This window comes from Macrobrachium rosenbergii, chromosome 12 (assembly GCF_040412425.1).
Source record: "Macrobrachium rosenbergii isolate ZJJX-2024 chromosome 12, ASM4041242v1, whole genome shotgun sequence".
NCBI lineage: Eukaryota > Metazoa > Arthropoda > Malacostraca > Decapoda > Palaemonidae > Macrobrachium > Macrobrachium rosenbergii.
Genome location: NC_089752.1, coordinates 26,652,570 through 26,670,867, shown reverse-complemented (window position 1 = coordinate 26,670,867; position 18,298 = coordinate 26,652,570). Strand labels below are relative to the sequence as shown.

Below are 18,298 nucleotides of genomic sequence, written 5' to 3'. Positions count from 1 at the left end.
TTATTGCAATGCAAAAAAAAATCATAATTATAGCAAGGAAAATATGAAAAAAATTAATGACAAAGCAGCATCACAATTTCTGTAAAAAAAAGTAACAGCCACCTACAAATTACACAAAAAAACTATACTTTTTTTTTTTTCAAAGACGCATACCCCCGGCAATTTCCCATGTAGACTGCTCAATTTTCTGTCATTTGGCAGCTGAATGGTTGCTCTATACAATGGCATATAAAAGTCCCCATAATAAATTTATTTAGGTAAAATAAAGACTAGATTTTGTGAGATATTGGAAAATTTTCCACTTTCCCCTACAAAATTTGCCAAAAAAACTATTAGCGATACATCTTCAGTTGTTACCCATAGCACAACCACATAAATTACCTACAGATTGGGATGCAAAAGTTGTAATTATACCAAGAAAAATATGAAGAAATAAATGAAAAAGTAGTGTCACATTTTTCGTACAATAAGTGGCACTCAGTCTAGTGTTTGTTCCTCTCTCTCTCTCTCTCTCTCTCTCTCTCTCTCTCTCTCTCTCTCTCTCTCTCTCTCTCTCTCTCTCTCTCTCTCAACTGATGTAATCAAAGTATATAAAATCTAAAACTATACAAAAATACACACATGTTACATATGTATAAAAAAGTATTTCTTTCTCTCTCTCTTTCTTGCATAAAAAAGATAAATAATGTAATTATAGAATAAAAATCTAAAATGTATACAAAACAAATAAACATATATGTTACATATATATATAAAAAATAGCAGGATCACTCACCAAAAATGATCCTCATCTTGTCTGTTGGTTTGTGATTTTTTTTTTTTTGACATTTGCTTATGTCATCAAATTGAAAAGGATTGAAATCTGGATTATGGCTGTATCAGTCATTGGCAAGCAAAAGGGTTAAATAGCTTATCAAGAGAAAAAAAGTCTGGAAATTAAAAAAAAAAAAAAAAAATGCATGAGTTTCTTGAGCAAAATGTAAAAAAAAAAAAAAATTAGTCACTTACTTTTGTTTGCCTTAGTTCTGTGATGAAGGGTTACAATATATGCAAATACAAACATCACAAATAACACAAAGGCAACACTAATCCACAGTCCTATCTGGCTTCTCTTGATCACTGTAAAAGAAAGCAGTTTCCAGTCAGAAACAATGAATTGATACAATATTACATACACAGATAGCAATTAATGTAAATAGCCTTTCCAACAAGTTACAAACAGTCTAAAGTATCATGGGAAATTTTCAAGTGTCTATATATCACTGTTCCTTATAATCACTAATATTTATACATCACTGTTCCCTCTAATCACAGACTTACATGGGAAAATCTACAAAAACAGCTTTAATAAGCAAAACTAAGAACTGTGATTATTTAATGATGAGAAACATCAAATGATTCATAATGTTTTCATGACAAAATATAAATCAGCTTAAAACTAACTTTAAAAATTTTAGTGGACATTAAAAAATTTTAATGCATCATCAATATAACCCATAGAGATTTACTCAACATGCCTTAATCTGCCAATGTGCAGTGAAGTATATCGTCCAATACTGGTTATTGGAGTATGACTCCTGAACATGGTTACTCCCTACAGTGTGGCATACTAGACATACTATACAGTGCAGGCAGTCCCCGGTTTACGACGGGGGTTCCGTTTTTACGCCACGTCGTAAACCGAAAATCTTTGTAAACTGAAAAATCATAGAAAATCATCAAAAATCCTAAGAAAACCTTACTTTTAATGCTTTGGGTGTATTGAAAACAATGTAAACTGAATTTGTATTGAGTTTTTCATAAAAAAAATTCAAAATTTTGATTATTCTGCCATTTTGGAGCCATATTTCTTCTGTCGGATCGGCGTACGATGCGTCATAACCCTGGAACATGCGTCGTAAACCAGGAAATAATTTCTGATAAATATATTTGAAAAGTGTCGTAACCTCAGAACGTCGTAAGCCGGACCTGTCATAAACCGGGGACTGCCAGTATTAAAATTCCTAATGGGATGTCTTTGTTTCCCAACTTTCTGCCTTTACTTTTCATCATTCCCTTTGGTTTCCCCAAACCTAGCTGTTCAACTTCTTTCTTTCTGACTTGCTCCCATTTGAAGAACAAATCCTTAGCAACACTAGTGGATCACGGGGGGGCACCTGGGCAAGTGCCCTGCCCATGAAAAATAATGACTAAACAATATTGAAGATTTAGATAATAACATAAATTAGAAATATAAAAATGGGAAAAAATTAAAAATCTGTTATAGAATAATAATACATACACACACATGTATGTACAATATGAAAAATTGGCGCCCCCCCCCCCGAATAAAATTTTTCTGGATCCACTAGTGCCTGTCAAGCCTTTGAGTTTACAAATGTGACTATAGGGTTTAATTCAAGATGCTTGGTTCCAATTCTCCACTACCTCAAGGGTATGTACTTAGGTGAATGTTAGCCAGGTTTCTCCATCTCCCCATCATGGACGCCACACTATGCCAGAAACAAAGTGATACAAATCCAGTTATTTTCCATCACCCTAGGGAAGTGCAAAGTCGCAACATCCGAGTAGGATGCCAAGACTTAACCACTATACATGTGATTATAGTTCTCTTAAAATATCAAAGTAAGCTGTTCTGTATGTGTTCAAGGAAAGTTAATGGCAATTTTTGCTTATTCCAAAGGAATGTATGCTTAATAATAATAACAAAGTGGTGAGGTAGAACAAACAGACCTTGACCTGGGAAATCCACAATTCTTCATCTTAGCTTAACCCTTTCCTATCTGTATAATTACCATATCACTGAGCGTACCTGAGACCCAAGGTGTCTGGGAGCGCTCGATAGTGCGAAAAAATAATTATTTCAAAAATTCAGCAAAAATAGAAATTTTATGCCAACAACCTTCATTTTGCTGTCCTTTTTTTCTAAATGTTTATATTTTATGGTGGAATAGTCAGAATAAGAGTCCCAGCCCTCTAAATACGAAAAAATGTGAGTTAACAAAAAAAAAAAATTCTTTACTTATTTTTATATTTTCGTTCGTAACCCAAAAACCATGAATGTCAGGCGAATGAATTATTTTTGATGAGAAAGCCAACAAAATTCCCTAAATACTGACATAAAAAATAATGGAAAACGAATAAGTCCAGTTGGTGAAAAAATTGATAGAAAAGAGGGTGAGAAACAGAGCGCTCTGCCCGGCCTATGGTGAGAATTATCGCTAGAAAACATTTTTTTGAAGAGCCCTATCTCGGATTTTTCATAGAAATTACTTTGTAAATATACAAAAATGTAGAGGAAAAGTTGAAGAATAAAGGGAAAGTCAAGAAAAATGGCTTTGGTAATGGCAACTGTTTCCTTTTGACGTTATAAGTTGATCGAAACGAAAAAAAATGTTACCGTTGTCAACATTATCGTTCGTAGCTCAAAAGCTATAACAGTTAGGTGAATTAATTATTTTTTATGAAAAAGCCAACACAATTCTCTAAATATTGACATATAAAACAATGAAAAACGAATAAGTCCAGTTGGTGAAAAAATTGATAGAAAAGAGGGTAAGAAACAGAGCGCTCTGCCCAGCGTATGGTGAGAATTATCGCTACAAAAAATCTTTTTGAAGAGCCCTATCTCGGTTATTTTTCATAGAAATTACTTTGTAAATATACGGAAATGTAGAGAAAAGTTGAAGAATAAAGGGAGAGTCAAGAAAAATGGCTTTGGTAATGGCAACAGTATCATTTTGACGTTATAAGTTGATCAACGAAAAAAAAGTTACCGTTGTCAACATTATTGTTAAGTAGCTCAAAACTATAACAGTTAGGCGAATGAATTATTTTTTATAAGAAAGCCAACAAAATTCTCTAAATATCGACATATAAAATTATGAAAAACAAATAAGTCCAGTTGGTGAAAAATTGATAGAAAATAGGGTAAGAAACAGAGCGCGCTGCCTGGCATATGGTGAGAATTATCGCTAGAAATTTTTTTTTTTAAGAGCCCTAGCTCGGATATTTTTCATAGAAATTACTTTGTAAATATACAAAAATGTAGAGGAAACGTTGAGGAATAAAGTGAGAGTCAAGAAAAATGGCTTTGGTAACAGCAACAGTTTCATTTTGACGTTATAAACTGATTGAAACAAAAAAAAAAAGTTACTGTTGTCAACATTATCGTTCGTAGCTAAAAAGCTATAACAGTTAGGCGAATTAATTATTTTTTATGAGAAAGCTAACAAAATTCTCTAAATATTGATATATATAATAATGGAAAATAAGATTCAGAGCCCTGCCTAAAATCCAGACGTCTCTTATGTGATGCACTAACGCGTTTTCCGCTAGTTTTACCGTAAAAACTTTGCGAAAGCACGTTGGAAACTGTTCTCTATAGACGTCACTGTATGTAAACAACCACACGTGTTTACCCCACCTCGCACGCATGGTCTCTGACAGAAGTGTGGCCTGCCAGGCCTGCGTGGGTGGGATCAGCTGATGTCATTGTGAGAATTTTACTACGCCAGGGATTTGTGCATGCACAGTACAGGAACTAAAAAATTTATAGAAAAAGAGGGTACGAAACAGAGTGTTTCTAATAATGTAATCCTACATTTTATAAAAAAAAATGTAAGATACGAGAGAGAAGCATGGGTTGGATCAGCCGATTTCATTGTGAGAAATTTACTATGCCAGGGATTTGCACATGCGCAGTATAGGAATTGCTTGGCTGGCGTATTGATGCCTGAGTTACATGGTCCAAGGTATGCTTTAGCCTATGGAAACCACCAACTGTCTGAAAATAACAAAAATTTACCCCTACCACACGTACGAAAAATTTCTGTAAATTTTACGTAAAATTACGTCAGTCAGGTAAGGTGGGGGGTAGGGTGATTTTGCGTAAAATTACGTCAATTGGATATGAAAGTGTTAATCACCACTTGTAGATGCTGTTTTTAATGAGCCTTTTCCAAGTGTTTCTATCTTGTATCTTACCTTTCTTTATCTGTCATGTCTTCTTGTAGGCCTTCCTTTCCTTCTTGTTCCTAGCACTTCCATTTCCATGATCTCTCCTGCAACATGTCACCCATCATCTCCCCTCTTCACCAAGTCCTACAGCCATCTCAGTCTTGACTCTTGGGCTTTCTTTGATACTATATGTGCTATGATTTTTGCTGATCCCCTGAAGTATTCATTTCTTATCTTATCTCTTCTCATCAACCCACTCATCCATTTGATCATCCTCATTTCAGACTTTACTTTTGCTACTGCCATGAAAGGCTGATGATATCTTTTTAAGGTTTTCAGGTTTATTTTATTTTTTTTATCTCTCTAATCTTTAGGTCTAGTTCTTACAAGGATTTGAGTACCCCTGGGCCCTATGATGGTGCTATTCTGGCACAGATAACCTCTGCACCCACCTTGAAGATTGAAAGTTCCCCAAATGTTGATAACATCTCCAAAAATAAATTGACTACAGGTAATGACAAATCTCCTGATCCCCCTCCTGACTTCCCCTTCCCTGGGCCCTATAGCCATGCTTCATTGATGACAACTTCAAGCAAGGATGCAGACTTCTCTAAGAAATCTTCATTGAAAATTAAATCCTCAGCACAGCCAGGTTGTGTGAAAAATTTGAGAATGCTCCATATCGAAGACGTACCAGTCAGCTGTGATTATGAAATGATCTCGACAGCTTTGAAATCATTTGGATTTGTTGTAGAAACCAGGATGAACTTTACTGATATTGAATCTAAATGGAAAGCTTGGTTTACCTTTAGCAGCCATGATGAAGCTCTAAAGGCTAGCAGTATGATAAGTGCCATACACATACGTCAAGCTACAGTAAGAGGAGCCTTAACAGACAAAGTCCCCAAAGACATGGTTATTTGTGCCATCTAAATGGACTCAGGATAAACCAGAGAAAAAGCAGAATGCAGAAGCAAGGACTCTTAAACCTCCTATGTGGCTGGTAGCTTCAGCCAAGGAGGAAAATTATAACTACTACAAATTTTGTAGGTTTCTCCAGAAAAAGGTGGGAGGAATAAAGAGCAGAGATATTTCTCATTTTGAGAAGAACACTGTTCTTATTCATGCCAAATCCACAACCCAAGCATATATGCTGACCTTGCTGGACATTAAAAATGATGAAATGATTACGAAGATCAAACCCCACTTAGGATTTAGCTATGGGAGAGGAATGCTATTTGATAAAGACCTATACAACATGACAGAAGAAATTCTAGAAATGAGCCCCAGTTCAATTTGGAGAGTGAAAAAGGTAGCTATTGCTAACATGATCATTTTAACATTTGAAGACTCTGAAGTACCTTCTCATTTCATATTTGAAAATGAAAGGGTATGAGTATGCCCTTTCCAGCAAAGACCAATGCAGTGCTATCATAGTTTTGTTTGGCCACTCACCAAAAAACTGCAAAAATGCTAAAATTTATATAAGATCTGGTGTCTATCATGACGATGAATGTAACAGAAAAGCAAAATGTGTTAATTGTCAACTGGAATATAAATCCAATAACAAAAATTGTGAAATTTACAAATTTGAACTGTCTGCACTAAATAAAGCCAATGCAGAGCATATAAGTATTGGTTTTGCAAAAAGACAATTAGGACAACAACGTAGGAGCTATGCTCATGTTCTTAAGCCACAACCCCTATCTACCATTAGGGGTGCAATGGCAGCACCCTCTAATGCAGCAGGTGCATCAACCCCTGTGGTAGTGGCCCAGCCATCTGGGTCAGGTGCTCGGCCTGTTGAGGCTAGAGCACAAGCCTCCAAGGAGGATAAGTTGGCACTTAACCCAACCACCTTGGAATTGCCTCAGGCAGAGTCTCTGCCTGATTTAATGGAGACTGAGGAGCAAAAGCACAAAAAGAGATGTTCCCCCCCCTCATCCTCTCCTCCCTCAAATCCAATTAAACATGCATCACTTAGTTATAGATACGAAGTACTAAGCTTGACGCAAGAACCCCAGCCTGAATTTACACAAACCGAGAAGAAAGGGAAACAAAATGACACCAGTAAATCAGCAGATAATAAACCAAACCTGTCAAGACCAGTCCTTTCCAGATCATCTCTTGACAATGCTCATAAACAAAAGAGAATAAATGAGAAGGCTCCATCCAAAGGGCCTTCCACCAAGCACAAAAAATACTTTTCACATCAATACTACAATGGAACTGAAGGTATTGCTCAATGCTCATAGCCCAGGTATTGTATGTCTCTAGGAAACTAAGCTTGGAAGCACACAATATAATCCTGGGTTAAATTACAGAATATATAATTTTCCACCACCAATTGGAGATAGAGCTAAGGGAGGTGCAGCAATTATTGTGCATAAATCTTTGCAACACTCCTTGCTATCAATTAACACTCACCTCCAAGCTGTAGCAGCAACTTTCATTTTAGACAAGCAGATTACAGTCTGCTCCATCTATCTTCCTCTTGATTTGGATTTCCCTTACAATGATATTCATTTACTGATCTATGAGCTTCCTACTCCTTTCTTCCTCCTTGGAGATTCTAATGCTCACAACCCCATTTGGGGTGGGAACACAGCAGATGCAAAGGGTAGGATGTTGGAGAGTGTTATGGATGGTCATAATATCACTTTACTTAATAGTGGAGCCATGACTTACCACAATGTCTACTCCAATACCTACTCAGCTATCAATCTGAGCATTTGCTCATCTAGTATTTACATTGATTATGAATGGTCAGTAAATGAATATCAAAATGGGAGTGACCACTTTCCGATTCATATAAAATCAGTTAAGAATCAACCATCTGAGTCACCTCCCAAATAGAAGGTAGATGAAGCAGACTGGAGCTCTCATGGAGAAGAATGTAAAACCATTTCCGTCCATCTCAGAGGCATATAATTATTTTAGTGACACTAGCATCAACAGTGCAATTGCCTCTATTCCAACAACGAAAGGAAAGCCGTCTAGACCAGCGTTCCTGGGTGGAACAAAACCTGCAGTAGTATGAGAAAGATCACTAGAAAATACTATAAAAAGTATAACAGGAGTGTAATAGCACAAACCAAAGTTATTTACCAACGTGCTGTGGTCAAACAAAATAAATATTTTAAAAAAGCAAAAAGAAGGTCATGGATGTTCTTCATAAACAGCATTAGCTCAAAAACACCATTCAAAATTATCTGAAAGAAAATTAAAAAACTAAATGGCAAGTTTGTCCCTGAACTTCTTCCTATCCTTAAGATAAATGGTGACCTAATCACCTAACCAGAGAGGGTAGCAGAAAAATTAGGAGAACATTTCTAGAGAATATTGAGTAGTGAGAATTATTCTCGAGAATTCCAAAACATTAGAAATACCCAGATTTCTCTTGATTTAAGTGAAAATAATTTTGAACCATATAATGCAAAATCTACACTGCAGGAACTCAAAGATGCCTGGCAGAATACCAATCCATCAGCCCCTGGTGAAGATAAAATACTATATGAAATGGTGAAACATCTCCCAGAAAAGTCAAGTAATTTCTTTTAGATACAACAAATAAAATCTGGGAAACTGGTATTATTCTTAAGAGCTGGAAATTATCATTAATCCTCCCTATGAAGAAACCAAACAAGGATCCTTCTTTACCTAGCAGCTACAGACCAAAAGCTCTTACCAGTTGTGTTTGTAAGCTGATGGAAAAGATGATTAACACCAGACTTGTATGGCACTTAGAAACAAATAAATTGCCTTCTCCATTCCAGTTTGGCTTTAAGAAAACAAGATCTACTTTAGATCCCTTGCTCAGGCTCTCAAACCAAATACAACAAGGTTTTGCTAAACAGAGCCAAACAACAGGCGTTTTCTTTGATTTCGAAAAGGAATATGACACCACATGGCGTTTTGGTATTATAAAAAAAGTTGTATAAGTTGGACATTAAAGGAAAAATTATCAGATTTATAAATTCGTTTTTATCAGAAAGATATATAAAGGTAAGAGTTGGGAATCATGTATCACGAACTTTCTTACAAAAAGAGGGGTTCCTCAGGGTAGTATCCTTAGTGTCACCCTCTTTGCTGTTGCCATTAATGAAGTATTAGAGAAGATATCATCACCGGTAAAAGCTCTTTAATTGTAGATGATTTGGCTCTGTACTGTACAGGATATGATGCAGTATCTACTAGCAGGTTCATGCAAAGAGCCATCGATAAAGTATGCATGTGGGCCAATGAGCAAGGATTTCAATTCTCTGAATCAAAAAAGTAGTGTCAATTTTAATTGGGGAGCTGACAAGAAATCGTTGTTAAGGCTTTATAATGCAGTATGTTATCTAAGTTAGACTATGGCTGCCAAGTATACTCATCTGCTTCAAAGACTAACTTAAGGAATTGGACGTTGTGCATAATATGGGGCTAAGGATCTGCACCGGCACTTTTAGAACTTCACCCATTGAAAGGATTTACGTAGACTCCCATCAGCTACCACTGGACTTGAGGCATGAGCTAGGTCTGAGATACACCATGTGGCTGAAAAACTCAAAGGAGAATCCATCTTTTGAGTCTTAAAACAGTGTGACTTGAGGCTTTTTGGATCTACATCTTCAATACCATTTCAGATCAGACAGCTGGGTGAACTGGAGGATGAAAGTATAAAAATGCAGAAGATCCTATAAGTTAAACATCCTGCTATCCCTCCATGGTTTATTCCAGCAATAGATGTCTGCAGTAAAGAGATAGAGAAGAAAGGTAGTCTGGAAGAAAAAGTTTTTGGAGCATGATGAGAGGCATATAAATGACATAAAATCTATACTGACGGATCAAAATCAGAAGATGGAGTGGGATGTGCAGTGGTGTGAGGGGGAATCACATATAAAAAAGTTACCCGACTCCTCATCCATATTCACCTATGAAGCAACAGCCATAGTTGATGCTTTAAATCTTGCATCTGATACGAAATTTAAATCCACGGTAATATACAGTGACTCAAGGAGTGTTTTAGAACCCCTAAAGAAGTTTAATCCTACCCATCCCTTAATTCAAAAGGCTCAGGAATGGCTTTTTTATCTTTCTATTCGCCACAAATCAGTTAAGTTTTGTTGGATTCCTGGGCACACTGGTATAGAAGGGAACGAACTGGCTGATAGTAACGCAAAGGGTGCTGCAAGATGTGATTTCCTAACTAGTAAGGTGCCACATTTGAATATGCATCCAGTTATTAGAGGATACATTCGTAAGAAATGGCAGCAGAGGTGGACTTCCTCCATTTTATCCACAAATAGGAAGTACAGAAATATTAGAAAAAGTATTGATTTTTGGAGTTCAGGTTTTAATCATAACAGAAGATTCGAGATCATCCTAACACGGCTTAGGATTGGTCATACCCGCTTCACCCACAGTTATATTTCAGAGGGTTCCAGTGTCCCAGTTTGTGCTCACTGTGGTGGTCAGCTATCCGTTGAACAGATGCTGGTGCACTGTCCTAGATTTAATCGCCTTAGGGCAAAGTACTTATTAGTGGGGAAGCCTGTCTTAGAAATTTTAAATATTGATATTGAGGTAGATAACCATATGGGTTATCTGAGAGAATCTCATCTTTTTAATGAGATATAATTTAGTATATTTATTAAAGATTTGTCATATTTGTTTTCTATATTAAGTATATATTTTAAATGTAAAATTTATATATATATTTATTTTTTATGGTATTTATCTAATATCATCCTTCATTTTTTACATTCATATTTTAACACTGAATTTTGCTAGTACAATGTTATCATTCACCTTTTCATTATCAATCACATCATTAATTTATATATTTCATCTTCATCGCTGTGCTGAATAATCCCGATGGGTTCCAGCGCTTGGTCTTCAAGACCTAAATTTCATAATCAATCAGTCATAGGCACTGGCACTAGTGCTAATGTAATTACTGAAGTTTGTTTTTTTCATGTGAACATTTTACTTTAAATTATTACTTGGATTTATAATATAGTTTAGAAATTCAAGACAATTGAACAAAATTAAAACACCTACCAAAAACTGGAGATAAAGATATAAAGCAACCATCTTCTGGGCAGTCGGGTGAAACTATCTGTACACTCACTATGTATGTTGCGGGAGTACTCCAAGACTGTAACAAGGGTGTTATCTGCTTGGTATCACCTAAACTGGTTGCATTCCTGTCGGGGACATGGTAAAAATTTTGATGAGTTATAAAAACATATCAGAAACAATGTACTACCCACATGAAAACCAAAGCACAAAGTTTTCTATTAGAGTCATCTAAGATTTGAAAATTAACAGCAGTTCATCATAAATCTAAAAGTAATACTGTAAATAAGAAACATTGGAGCTTGCTAAGATATCAAAATTTCCATTATGTTAGCTTGAAAATATATATTTAAAATGGATACTTACTCATCAATCGTCCATAACAAGATAACATAAATACTTTACTGATATTTATAATACTTAAATGCCATAACGAGAACAGAATGCAGTAGGAAGCAATATGACATAAAATTTACATGGCAAACTAAGGGCAACACAGTGGCTTACATTTCAGGATTTTCTAATAAAATGGATGTAAGTGTCGAACGTTGGTCACAAATATAATCATCCTGGAGGCACTTCATCAAAGATATGTTGTATAAAATACTTGTATCACGGAATGGAACAAGCTGAACTGTCACTGGTAAGTTTACAGAATGATGGATATGATCAATATGAAGAAAGAAAAACACCTGCCAGTCTTTCAACTTGGTATTAACAGGATCTGAAAGCCAAATAAGAGATTAGACTATTACTGAAAACACAAAAAATATAGCAGTTACATGAACCAAGCAATTACTTAAAACAGATACTACTACAGATGACTGGAGTACCAAAAATACAGAAACTGCATAAAATGACAAATTTTCAAGTAATTTGTATTTTTCGTAACATACTTCCATCAGTAGCTAACTACCAATATCACCTTGTTTTTAGTTAAACGGCCAGCTCCAGCTTGCGCTGAAAGTAAATCCCATGTAAAGACCAAAGGTTTGTATACTTGTGGGAACAATATCAAATTTATGCACATTAATGATGATAATGATATTTTTTTATACAAGATGTGGGAAATACCCTTGTTGCTTGGTTAAAAATATTCCAAAGACTAAAATTCATCTCATCAATGACCCTGACACTGATTGGTTTGTTGTATGTACCTTATGATAGAAGAGCATAATATAGTATGAATGGCCAGTAATAGGAGAGCGACTTAGATATAAAAAATTAACACCCTTAAAATGATTAAAAAGCAATTGCCTTCAACACTGAATTTATCATTCCTAAATCATACCAGAAATACATAAACAACTACTTTATTTCACTGCCTCAACTTAGTACTGTTTACCATATTAATAAGAAAAAAAGTCTTAGTGAAAGGTAAATTGTGTATTATGTGACATGTCAAAATTTATGCATAAGCAGTTGTATCAGAGAACATAAGGTCATAAGGTATCCAAAAGATACAACCCATACAAACATAGTTCACTAATGCAAAATAAAAAAAAGGAACAGGGATTAAGCTCGGGTATAAAATAAGAGACTTTGGAGCCAGATACAATAAAGGAAAGATTTAATAAAATTTTTTACTTTTCACATGACACATGGCAAGTGATGGATAGCCTAACTGACCTTAGTGCAATAAAAAGGGCCTCCATACTGCAAGGGAAACCTTCTGTTAGAACTACTGAATACAGTAATAATAATAATAAATATAAAAATAATAATAATAATAATAATAAAAGAGTAGTTTCTGGTTATACTTTCATTTACAGAAAAGCAGCGTCCCTGTGAAGAATGTTCCTAGTACATTACCTGGACTTCACATTTGAAGTCCAGTGTATCCAAGCCTAAGCCTTAATGAAACCTGTGAAGTGTGGTTGGCATACAAGTGACTTCTGCATGGACAGCCCCCCAGGAGTTATTAGCATCATCTTGAGAATCCCAGTAATCTACACTTTATCCAAGACTTTCCTTCACACTGGTCCAAGGATGGAACACAATGCAATAAAAAATTTAGGCAAAAGGCCAAGCACTGGGAACTATGAGGCCATTCAGCACTGAAAGGGAAATTGGGAGTAAAAAGTCTTAAAGGTGAAAAAACCTTGCAGTTGTACTATGAAACATAATTGTTAGGAGAGAGTGGAAAGTAAGATGGAAGAAAGAGAATACGAACAAAGGTATAATAAAAGGAATAACAGGTTGCAGCTAGGGGCTGAAGAGAAGCTGCAAAGAACCTCAAGTAATGCACTGACAGCACTACCCCCATACAGGGCTGTTCCAAGGATGCATGGAAGCATCCACTTTCCAAGCTGCTGAATCTGGAAGAGGTGAGCAGTATACTGGTAGTTTTAAATCATGTATCAAACACTTCTACCATTGAGGTTTCATAGCTGCCAAAGTGCTTCATTGATATTCAGGTGTACTGACCATTCTGCAGGTAGAATTTGGTCCTTCTTGCCTTCAGTGAATTGTCTATCGATTACTCTGCATTGATATTGGAGGATGAGAGATAAGTGCTGAAAATGAAACATCAAATCCAGCTCATGAGGCTCACATTGCTGCTTAATCTAGGACAAAAACATTCCTCCTTTGACAATATGATTTTCTGAGTTGATGTCCATCGCTGAAGACTGCTTGATCTTCCATAACAGTGGCAAGCTCTATGCATGGTGGCAGAACTGCTGCAGCTAGAAATGAAAAGTGATGGCAGCACTAGTCCAGTATAAGCCTGCCAAGATTTCAGACTGGAACTGGTCAGAAACTGTAGATATCCAGTTCCTGCTGGACCAAGAACACAGTTCTAGCCACATCCTATTATACAACAGGATGCTCATTGCCAGAAGTTTAATTGTCAATTTTGACAGGCTCACTACTTTGTAGTGCATCCAGCTCTCCAATAAGGGTAGCAGCAGCACCTTGGAAGTGTTCAAGTAAACTTATTTTCTTGGAAGCTTCCCTTAGCTTCCCCATCAACTCCTATTCAGTAACCTCTGAAGACAGAGTGCTTTGTGTGGCACACTGTATATGGTAAAGTACTAAAGATTCTTTGCAGTATCCTTTCAGCCATAACTACATTGCTTTTGCTTTTCATCCATTTCCTTTGGTTTCTTCCCACCACGCTTTTATTATGAGAGTCTACAAATGACTCATAAGTCTCTTTCATAATTACCCTACAGCAGCAATGAGTGTCTTGGACATTTGCCTGACATAGAACCAACACCTTTCATCCACTTATTACTCCACCTGCATGAAACACTGTTTGTCTGAAGGTTATAACTCACATACTGTATGTACATTTCCTTTTAAGCAAGATTTGCTGAGAGTTAAGATTATTATTTTCTAAACTGAGATCTAAATATAATTGCTTTCCTGCTGGAATGTGATTGATATTTAGTGCCACACAATTACTACCTCCTGAGATTCAAGTCACATTAGCCATAATATTTGTTTTCCATTTCAATTAACTGGACTATAAAGAAAAAAAATACATGAATAATTCATTGTATTTTAGAGCACTGTCTGATGATAAGTTTAACATACAGTTGCAATATCCACCAAAATTTTGTACGATATTCCTGATGAAAACAATTTAAATGACCGTGTAATTTTCGAAGAGAAAAATCAAAGTTAACATTGTATCTTGCCTAGGTCAGTGAAACTTTCATGTTAAACTGTACTGATGACTAAAATTTCTGGTACCTTTAATGCATAAGACAAAGTAGACTATTTTCTTTGCATAAGGTATATAAAATTTAAGAGCATAAAGTATATAAAATTTAAAATGAATCAAATTAACTTACCAAACCGTTTTTTCTCAGGAACTCTGAATGCATACTTTCCACCAATTCCTTCACTTGTTATGACAGACAAATCAAAACTACGGTTTAGATAGTATGGACCATCAAAGAAAGGGCAGTCCCACATCAGATCATCCATCAGAGGAAGACTGACATTTGTTAAAGTAATCTCCCGACAGAGAACTCTGGTCCTGTTTTCATGAGCTTGGTACTGGAATTTTGCACCTGAAAAATGATTAATGTAGTTAATTTAATAAATAAAGGGATTTTGACAAAGGAAAAATCTATTTCTGAGGAAGGTCCCGTGTCACCCGGTGAAATTCCATTACAGCACGAATTTCTAGGTATAACATTGCTAGATATACCAGAGAAAAAGAGCTTTCAGGAAAGCTGGGGTTACTACCCCCAGTCGAGCGCCTTCTAGGAAGACGTCGGTATAAAGAAGGGTGAGTGAAATACCACTACCACGGAAACCTACTGAAAGATCTCTCCCTATCAAAATCCCGAACAGAGCGGTGAGCCGTTACAGCCCCTACACTCAACACCCGCCAGGACGGCGACACCAGCGCCACCTACCTCATTCCATGCTAGCATTAACCCCAGACTTGGCATGTGCAAGTGGGGGGGGAGTACTAGGTGATCCAGGGAGGGTCACCGGGTGACACGGGACCTTCCTCAGAAATAGATTTTTCCTTTGTCAAAATCCCTTTTCTGAGTCCAGTCCCGTGTCAGCCGGTGAAATAGTGATAGAGAATCATGCCAAGGCTGCAACTACAAGGAAAAAAGGGGTAATCTGAAGAAAAAGGCAAAAATTTTACAAAAATAATTTTAATCAAGTAATCTCTTTCATGTAGCAAGAATACTAAAACTAAGGTATACTAAATCTAAGGCACATCAAAAAACTTAATACTATGAAACGTGGGGAGGTCCCCGGCACGACGGGGAAGAAGCCCCAAAAATCTTAAAATTACTTAAAGCAAGGTGAAACATGAAATGTGCATAAAATAATTGCAAATACAACCTTAATACTATACACGTAAACTTAGGCTAAACACGTAAGAGACAAGATCAATGAAAATTAACATATACAGAACATATACATATATCTGGGGTACGTGGAGCCAAATAAAAACCGTCCAGTACCCCATAAGAAAAAACAATCATGGCATGTCAGATTACACTTTTCCATCAACAGATACAAGATACATCAATATGAGGAGCCAGGCAGTGAGGTATAATCAACCAGGAGAATAAGCAGAGAAGTAAATGAGGCAGGCGGGCGGGGGGGAAAGGAAAGGATAAGGATATGATTAGTTAAGGTGGGGAGATGACACTTCCCACAGCTATGGTAGAAAATTTCAGGGCTTCGAGCGATTTTAAATAGTGGCGTTTAAACACTAGAGGTGATTTCCAACCCGTAAATTTAGATAACTCTGAGAAGTCCATATTATGAAAGTAATTAATGGAAGTAGCAACTGCTCGAATATCATGAACCTTAGGAACTGAATCTGGGTTGGCCTGTTTAATGAAATATAGAATTTGTTGTCTTATAGCATTCAGTGAAAGAGTACCACCTTTCTCCCTGATAAAAAGAGGACCCGACTTACTCTGTGGAGTTCTTAAAAGGTAAGATTTAAGTGTACAAACTGGACATAAAGACTGGTCTTGAGGAAGGGGCACCACCTTCCAAGGAGACCACCTGTCCTGTGGGTCTTCGTTCTTAGCTAAAAATCTAGGGTCAGGGGAAAGGAGGACCTCTCCAGACGGGAGGAAGTTCACAAAATTATCACCTCTAGTGAGAGCCGACAGCTCTGAGATTCTAGCACCTGAAGCCAAGCTAATCAAAAATAAAGTCTTCCTTAACAGATCCTGATAAGAGCAATGAAAGTTATCCAACTCTGATGCTAACTTAAGGACGTCATTGAGAAACCACGTAACAGACTGTGGGCGTGATACTGGTCTCAGACGAGCGCATGCTCTGGGGATAGATGAAAAATAGGAATCTGTAAGGTCGATTTTAAAGCCGTAAAGAAATACTTTCTTCAATGCTGACTTGACTGTGGTAATAGTGGCCGGAGCAAGGCCTTTCTCAAACAGTGATCTAAAGAAGGAAACTCCTAAATTAGCCGTCATGATTTTGGCTTCAGATGCTTTCAGGAAGGAGGCTAATTTTTTGACTGCTGAGTCATACTGTCTAAGAGTAGAATCTCTTTTATCTGATTCTAAAAACAGAGTGTTGACAGGGTCAATGTTCGCTCCTTTTTGGGCTGCGAATTTTATAAAGTCCATAAAACTAGGGCATTCTGAATTTTTGAGGAAGCTGACACAGTCTTGGTTTGTACTGTCTGGGTCAGAATGGGCTTGGGAATCCGAAGGCTCCGTAATCCCAGTTCCTGAAGAAGAGGGAACCAATTGCTCTTCGGCCAATAGGGGGCTACTAGGGCTGGTTGACCTTTGAATGTCCTGAGTTTGTGTAATACTTTCAGCAGTAAATTTATTGGAGGGAACAGATAAATCTTCTCCCAATTGTTCCAATCTACTGACATTGCGTCTGTGGCGTGCGCCTGAGGGTCCAGGTTGGGGCCACATAACAGGGGAGCTTGAAGTTGCTCTCCGTTGCGAACAGATCCACTTGGAGGCCCGGAACCTGGCGGCAAATCCATTTGAAAGATTCCACGTCCAGGGACCACTCCGTCTCCAACGGAGTAGCCCTGGACAGGAATCCGCCACCACGTTCCCGCACCCGCTAGGTGGGTGGCTGACAGGTGCCAGCCGTGCTTGTTCGCCAGGGAGAAGATAGCAACCATTACTTGGTTTACTCGACCTGATTTGGAGCCGCCCCTGCTGATGCAATGAACTACCACTGCGCTGTCCAACACCAGCCTGATATGAATCGGTTGGGGGGCGGATTTTCTTCAGAGTTAGAAAGACCGCCATAGCTTCCAGGGTATTTATATGGAACTGCTGAAACATTGTGGACCACGTTCCTTGTACTTTCTGTTTTGGTGAATATCCCCCAGCCGCTTAGGGAAGCGTCTGTGTGAACAACTAGTGCCGGAGGGGAAATTGAAGCGGAACTGTTTTGGACAGGCCTCTGACTGAGGTCCAAGGCCGCAGTCTTGTCTTTAAGATTCGAGGAATAGAGGAGACCTTGTCTCTGAGCTTGACATTGGCTCGACTCCGCCACACTCTGTTTATGTCTTTTAATTTCGCTTTTAAGAGCAGGTCTGTCACTGAGGCAAACTGAAGAGACCCAAGGACTCTTTCTTGGGATCGGCGGGATGCCGATGGATTTTTGAGGAATCTCCTGGTGAGAGATGCTATCTCTTTCCTCTTGGGAGGCGGGAGAGATAACGTGTGAGAGGACAGATCCCACTGGAGACCCAGCCACTGAAACCGGGACTCCGGAGTCAGGCGGGACTTCTCTCTGTTCAGTTGAAAACCTAGTGACTCCAGGAAATTGATGACTATGGACGTAG

The 18,298-nt window shown here is 37.5% G+C and overlaps 1 protein-coding gene across 3 annotated transcripts in view; it reads right to left on the bottom strand.

Annotated features, from left to right (window-relative positions):
* LOC136844450 (uncharacterized) overlaps positions 1 to 18,298 on the bottom strand; it is a 71,199-nt gene that overhangs the window by 39,449 nt on the left and 13,452 nt on the right. For all 3 annotated transcript variants that reach the window (XM_067113699.1, XM_067113698.1, XM_067113700.1), the window contains exons 4-7: positions 14,823 to 15,044; positions 11,530 to 11,746; positions 11,005 to 11,150; positions 1,009 to 1,119 (exon numbers count right to left, since the gene is read on the bottom strand). In XM_067113699.1, the coding sequence (XP_066969800.1) occupies positions 1,009 to 1,119; positions 11,005 to 11,150; positions 11,530 to 11,746; positions 14,823 to 15,044 (696 nt within the window). The remainder of the gene's footprint in view (positions 1 to 1,008; positions 1,120 to 11,004; positions 11,151 to 11,529; positions 11,747 to 14,822; positions 15,045 to 18,298) is intronic.